The sequence below is a fragment of the Heloderma suspectum genome, chromosome 6, assembly GCF_057233095.1.
Source record: "Heloderma suspectum isolate Gila_16-S chromosome 6, 16-S_ref, whole genome shotgun sequence".
In the NCBI taxonomy this organism is placed as follows: domain Eukaryota; kingdom Metazoa; phylum Chordata; class Lepidosauria; order Squamata; family Helodermatidae; genus Heloderma; species Heloderma suspectum.
In genome coordinates, this window is record NC_139463.1 from 119,983,186 (window position 1) to 119,989,792 (window position 6,607).

Below are 6,607 nucleotides of genomic sequence, written 5' to 3' on the forward strand. Positions count from 1 at the left end.
TACACTGAAAAATCTTCCTCTGCCCCCACTGTGGTTTTTATAACCATTTGTATAAAAACGGCATGGATCATAGAGGTGACCCTAAATGATACAACTGAAATAGATCAGAAGGATAGGTGCAGGGGCCAGAGGGAATTGATGAATTAAAAACTGTTTAAGGCTTTTATTGTTTTCTGTTGAATTGACACTGAAGTCACAGAAAGTGCAAACAGATATAGGTTAATGACAGATGTGGAACACACAATGGCAGAGGTAGAAGGACTGAATATTGTGCATTTTTCAAGCAAGCACTTCAGTGCCACACCCTCCCATGTCCCAGACTCCACAAGTAGTATTTAACATAACTGCTATTGGGAAGAAGGACAAGAAAGTGCACAGAAAACTGAAACATTGCTGCAAAATCTTACTTCATCATCCTTGTTCATAAACACTCCCAAAACACAAAACAGAGAAGGGAAAGACAGATCCTTTAATATTTTCTCGTGGTTAGTTGGTCCCTGCTGTTCAGTTCAGGCCTTAATACCATAATGTAGCATTTAGGGAAAAAGATACATCCCAGTAAGCCAGCACTGGAAAACAAAATGGAGAAGATTTCCACAGCCACCATGTCTTTTCCCCTGGTGCTCAAGTATGTTGGCACAAAGGAGACCCACACACTGCAAAACACCAACATGCTGAATGTTATAAACTTGGCTTCATTAAAACTGTCCGGTAACTTGCGGGCTTGGAAGGCCACAATGAAGCTGAAAATGGCCAAGAAGCCCATGTAGCCCAAGACACAGTAAAACATGGTGACGGAACCTTCGTTACATTGCACAATGATTTCTTCAGTGACAGGGTACATATCTAAATCAGGGAATGGTGGAGAGGTTGCCAGCCACAGAGTACAAAGACTTGCTTGAATTAAGGAGCATGGGAGGACAATGTAATGGGCCAGTCTTTTCCCCACCCATTTCTTTAGCCTAGATCCAGGCTTGGTGGCTCTAAAAGCAAGAGAAACTATAGCGGTTTTTGACAAAATGCAAGAAACAGCCACTGAGAAGATAATGCCAAAAGTCAGTTGTCGGAGAAGGCAAGTCACTTTCCCCGGTTGGCCAAGGAAGAGCAAAGAGGAGAGGAAGCAGAGCATGAGGGAGATGAGGAAAATGCACGTGAGGTCCCAGTTGTTGGCTTTGACTATTGGGGTATCTTTGTGCTTAATAAAAATTCCAAGCACCAGGGCTGTGATCAGTGAGAATGAAACAGCCACTGAGGCGAAACTGATCCCTAATGGTTCCTCATAAGTCAGGAAGGTTAGAACTCTGGGAATGCAACCATCTCTATCATTGCTTGGATACTGATCTTCAGGGCAGTTGAAACAATCTGTCATGTCTGAAAAAAAATAAAAAGAGAACAGGGTCCCATTTCAGTGTCCATATATCTGAAAGAATAAACACTGTTTGATGAGAAAGTTGGAGCCGTACATTACCTACCAGTCTGGTTGGAAATCTTCCCTTCTGGGCATGGATCACAATCATAGCAGCAAAACTTTTCCCCTTCCTTCATTTTCTTCTGCTTACCAGTGTGGCAGTATTCATTACAGACAGAAACAGGGATCACCTATCCATATGTAGAAAATATATTTAGAATCATATATATTCATACATTAAATATTCCATTTGAAGATCTGATGCGGTATAATTTCCTATTAATAAACACATATTGCAAACCAGTGGCGTGTGTATGTGTGTATTACCCAGATCCCAGACTTGAGGTAGGTTAACTATGAACCATGGTTCTTGATTTCATTATTCATATATCAAAATATAATATGATTCTGAATGGATATAGTGAGAGTTCAGCATAACATCGAGTTTTCGATAGTACTGACTTGCTTCTAGAGGTGATGACCATTCTGCCTAATAAGGTCAGGCAGAACATTGGATATTTAGCACCCTCATTACCCATTTGGAAAGGAGATATTTGGCATAGTGTACCCTGAATCCATACCTGGTTAAAATGTCTGTGCCATGAAATCATATCCTCATTAATGATGAATTCCTTTCCTTCAGGATCATTGGGATCCACCCTTCCAATTTTCACTCTCTGGAAGGAGTTATTCGCAAATGTCACCATGTTCATGATGTCAAATCCACCTCCCATTACTCTCTTATCCTGAAAGGACACCATTTCATTTGCTGAATTATTAAATGAAATGTAGTGAAGAAATGTGTGGAGCTTGTTGAAAGAGAAAAAGACAGAGAGATTTTATAAGATGTTGGAGATTGCAGACTGAAATGGTTTGAGGCTCCCATTATATGAGAGAATGTTATACCTGCAAATGTCTGTCAGTTAAAAAGGTGTGAAAAACCTTTCACCAGTTTTTCAGAAGGAAAACATGCAATTCTCCTCACCTTCCGCTAGTCTTGTCATTGAAATAAGACATGATGATGGAGACATTACCTGCCAAGGCTGCAGAGACTGAAGATCAATGCTTCTACCCCTCACCATTGCCCTGTGGCTGGCTTTAGACAAGGACATGGCATGCAAAGCGTGAGCTAAAGCATAGACAGCATTATAGATTGCGTAGCTGTGGCCAGTCGTGTGCATTTCAAATAGACCTGCAGGGAGACTCTCCAGCTTCTCCTCTCCAGTACATAGTTCATCAACTTCCATTGCCACTCTGGGATCTGGTAAATAACAGTCAAATGCTTGCTCCCAGAAATTTTTGAAAAAACCATTTCCCCGCATCCAGTATGTTTTTATAGTCTGAAGAAATTCCTTGAACCCTGGAAGATGTTTTGAGTGAATTGCTAAGGAAATGGCACCTTGGAATAGCTGAAAATCCCAATTTCTGTCAAGCCCCGTTGATACTAAATCAGTCTGGGTTGTCATAATCCACATCTTTGTATATGATGTCCTTTCTCTTTTTTCAGGATCTCGTAGAAATATAGTTGTTCTCAGCCATGTAACAGTCAAAAATTCGCCATACAGGATAAATGTACTGGCCTTATCATCTGTAAAAGCTATATACATTTTCAAAACTAAATCATGCATTTCATTCCACTTATCCAAACGGACACGTTGTGTGATTCTTCTTGTGAAGGCTGAGCATATTCCATTCTGGGAAAGCAAGGGCTCCAGGGTTTTCAAGAAATGTTCTCCATTATCATCATCCATCACCAGGAGTCCCACCCAAGTCCATTGAAAATACTGAAGTAACCGGATAATTCCCATATACTGATGGGCTTCATTTGGGACCATGCGGTAAAAGGAAGAGACCTGAGTTGTTTCACTCTCTTCTGAGGCAAAGGAGCCATAAGTGAACTAAAAGAAAAAGCACAGACAATGTACAGATAAGTTAGGAGGAGTCTCTCCATGCATTTTCCTGGTAATACAAGATATATTTCTGAAGTTGTAAGATAGGTCAGAGTTCATCAGGAGCTTCTTTTGTTTCTCTTTCTCATATTATGGGAATATACTTCAATTTCCAGTATTATTTATTCTTTCATCCATATCTCTCTCTTCTCTCAAACACAAAATCCCACACGAAATGAGAAGAGGAGAGGGTAATTTCCCCACACCCTTATTCACATTCTCCTACCTGTGGAATCTTGTAGAGGCTTAAGATGTCTGCCATCCGGAAGGAGGTGTCAGAGCCCAGTCCCCCAACAATGCCTAGTAAGGTTTTCTGGGCCTCACAGTGGTAATTGGGGATAAATCGACATGTTTTAAAGAGCAGGTCCAATGTGGTCCGATAGGTCATCATCAGATCAAAGTAGCTATCATAGATGTGGAATCCAAGAGTGATATTGGGCAAGATCCTGGGATCCTCATTGATCTCTTTTATGGCAAACACGAATGCAAGGATATGCTGGTAGAAACTGGTCACAACCCTGGCAAATGAGATCGTATATTATTTTTGGAAAATGAATGTAAGATACCATGCTACAATCCTAGTCATTTCTGTCTCTTAGTGGTTTAGATGGAAGAATAACCATTTCTTTGTTGGAGTTGTTTCTGATCTAATCAACACCTTCTCCACAAAAGTAATGGATGGTGCATCAGAAGATCAGGATTTGTTCTCTGCATAGGATCGCTGACATATTGTGTTATCTCTTGGGTTGGGGTGATAATCAAATTCCTTCTGACCTGAGGGTCTACATATATACTCATCTCCTGTCCTCTTTCTTGCTGTCCTTTCATGGGTCACATTGTAACTGGCCCCCTTTTTACAGAATATCATCCTAAGGAAATATGTCTGAGATTCATAGGCCTATGTTTTCTTTGCCAGATCAAAGCCCAGGCATTTTTATTTTTCTAATATGATCTGTCTGCTTATTAGGTTGGTTCATATATTTTGCTTTTACAATATTGTCATTGTTCTATTGTTTTATCATATTTAATGTGACAGAATTACCATACTCTTGTATACTGCCAGATATCTGGAAGGATGAAGGGTGACAGAAATGTTGTTGTTGTTTGTTTTTTAAAAAAAGCATTTACAGATAAAATAGAAGTTCTTTTCTTCATTTGTCCCACCTTAGCATTTATCACTTAGGTGACCACTGAATACACTGTACTGATTTCCATCTTGCCCATTAAAGCTCATACCACTATATGTTCTTTATTTTTTTTCAGGTCAGAGAAATCTGCAATGGATTCAAATGATATTGGAGTTCTCTAGATCTGACCTGTGGATTCTGCAGCAGATTGACTTTTTCAGAGTCATGCAAATTCTGAGAACATGCGGACCTTTTGTTTTAGCTTTGGGAGGATGTGTATAAATACACAATTGTGCTCATATGCATTAGTGCTAATACACAGTTGTGTAAGTGGGACAAAATTCACATACATCCCTAAAAATCAGATTCTGTCATTGAGCAGACGATGGAATGAATGACGTCTGAGAATTTATGAAACAGACATTGCAGAGTCAACAACAGCCATGTATCCCTAGTGGCAGAAGAGACAGTGAATGCAATGTAGCGGTTTGAGTGTTGGACTGGAGTCGAGAGATGTGGTTTCTAATCCCCACTCGGACACTTGCTCAGTGGTTGACTTTGGGCCAATCACTGATTCTCAGCCTAACCTCCCTCATCCTGTTGCTTTGCAGATAAAATGGAGGGGCAGGGGTATCATGTAAGCCAGCATGGGTTTGTTGGAGGAAAAACAGGGGGATGTAAATGTAAGAACAAAAAATAAAGAATAAGATAATGTGTTAGTTTCCCAACACAGCTACAGACAATGTGGAAATCTGCCTCTCGGTTCCCTGATCTTTGCTTATTCCTCCCCTAAACTTTCCGTACTGAACTTCCTCGCAGACTGAACTCATGCCCCAGGCTCATGATTGTGGCATATTCAGGAACCGGTGATGTGGCAAACATTACACTCTAATGCATAAACCATCACCATTATCTGATGCGCATGAAAAAGCATTTGCTTGTGTTGTTTGTATCTGCAGATTTCATCCATTTCTGTATGTTTTCTGAAATCTGATGATGACTTTTGAAGCAAAAGTCCCCCACCCTCTGTTCATTTCCAAAAGAAAGGAACAAATCCATATTTGTGCATGTAATGTTTGGGAACCACCCACAGAGCTTGTGAACTGGCTATTGGGCGAGATAGGAAAAAAAAGCATAAATAAATATTTACTGTAACCTGAGAAGAATGCAGGAAACTCAAAATGGGAATTGTGATGGAGGAGTGTCCTTGTATTTGACCAGTACTCTGTCAATTAACTTGGAGCATCCATTTCCTCACATAAATCACTTTTGTGGCCTGATACTCAGAAGATGCAGGGGAGGAAAAACAAACAAAAACCTTACTGTGGAACTCCAAACATCTTCTGTGAAGGGTGATCCTTGAATGTAAGTTCATAGAAAAGATAACAGATATGAGAAGCAACCGCACCAAAGATGATTTCGCCTGGCTGATACCACTCATGAGGAACAGGGACCGGACTATCCGCAAGACACCTTTTACTGTCTACTTTGGACATACTGGGAGGCAGTAGAAGCAGGATCACCACTAGCGGGAACATCTTTATCTCAAAGCTCCACTTTATCCACGCTCCGCTTTATCGATAAACAGGAACTCCCTGTTCAGCAGTTCAGCTACAGTGGGGGTGAGGGGTGCCTGACTCTGTTAATACACCGCTTAAAGAGAAATTTCTTAGCCTTACTTCTCGCTTTTGTAGCATTACAAGTGCCCAGCATACTAGCTTAGATTGTCAACGCTCACATTTCCATTCAGCCTGAACATACTTAAAAAAGGTGGGCGGGGGGGGGGAGCTGTCAGAGAGGAGTTCTGGCTTCCTCCTGCCCCTACTCCCAAATCTCAGTGGCACATGGGTTGCATTTATTACCTCTTGCAAGCTTGCTTGTTGACTGTTTTCCAGGGCCTGCTCAAAAGCCCTCATTTGCCAAGTTAACCAATTATAATGATTTGCATAATTACAGAAGGAAATGACCACTTCAGGCCTTTGCACCTCAGTGGTACTTTGGGAAACAAATAGGTCTATAGAGAAATAGTGACTTGACCCCCCCAAAAAATGATTTCCCCAATAATTTGAACATTACTCTCTCTCTCTCTCTCTCTCTCTTTATTGTTATACCTTTAGTTCACT

At 40.8% G+C, this 6,607-nt stretch overlaps 1 protein-coding gene across 1 annotated transcript; it reads right to left on the minus strand.

Moving 5' to 3' along the window:
* Positions 1-469: 469 nt before the first annotated feature.
* Positions 470-6,022, minus strand: LOC146342895 (vomeronasal type-2 receptor 26-like). The gene is made up of 6 exons (XM_084808062.1): positions 5,808-6,022; positions 3,584-3,875; positions 2,443-3,306; positions 1,990-2,217; positions 1,473-1,599; positions 470-1,371 (listed from the first exon to the last, which is right to left on the minus strand). The coding sequence occupies exons 1-6, from the start codon at positions 6,020-6,022 to the stop codon at positions 470-472; spliced, it is 2,628 nt and encodes an 875-aa protein (XP_084664188.1).
* Between the last annotated feature and the right edge of the window lie 585 nt (positions 6,023-6,607).

Excerpts from the sequence above, each read along its gene's own strand:
- LOC146342895 (XM_084808062.1), bottom strand. The coding sequence starts at position 6,022 with ATGTTCCCGCTAGTGGTGATCCTGCTTCTACTGCCTCCCAGTATGTCC. Across the intron at positions 2,218-2,442 it reads AGTCTCTGCAGCCTTGGCAG|CTCCACACATTTCTTCACTA; the intron begins GTAATGTCTCCA and ends TCTTTCAACAAG. Across the intron at positions 1,372-1,472 it reads GAAGATTTCCAACCAGACTG|ACATGACAGATTGTTTCAAC; the intron begins GTAGGTAATGTA and ends ATTTTTTTTCAG.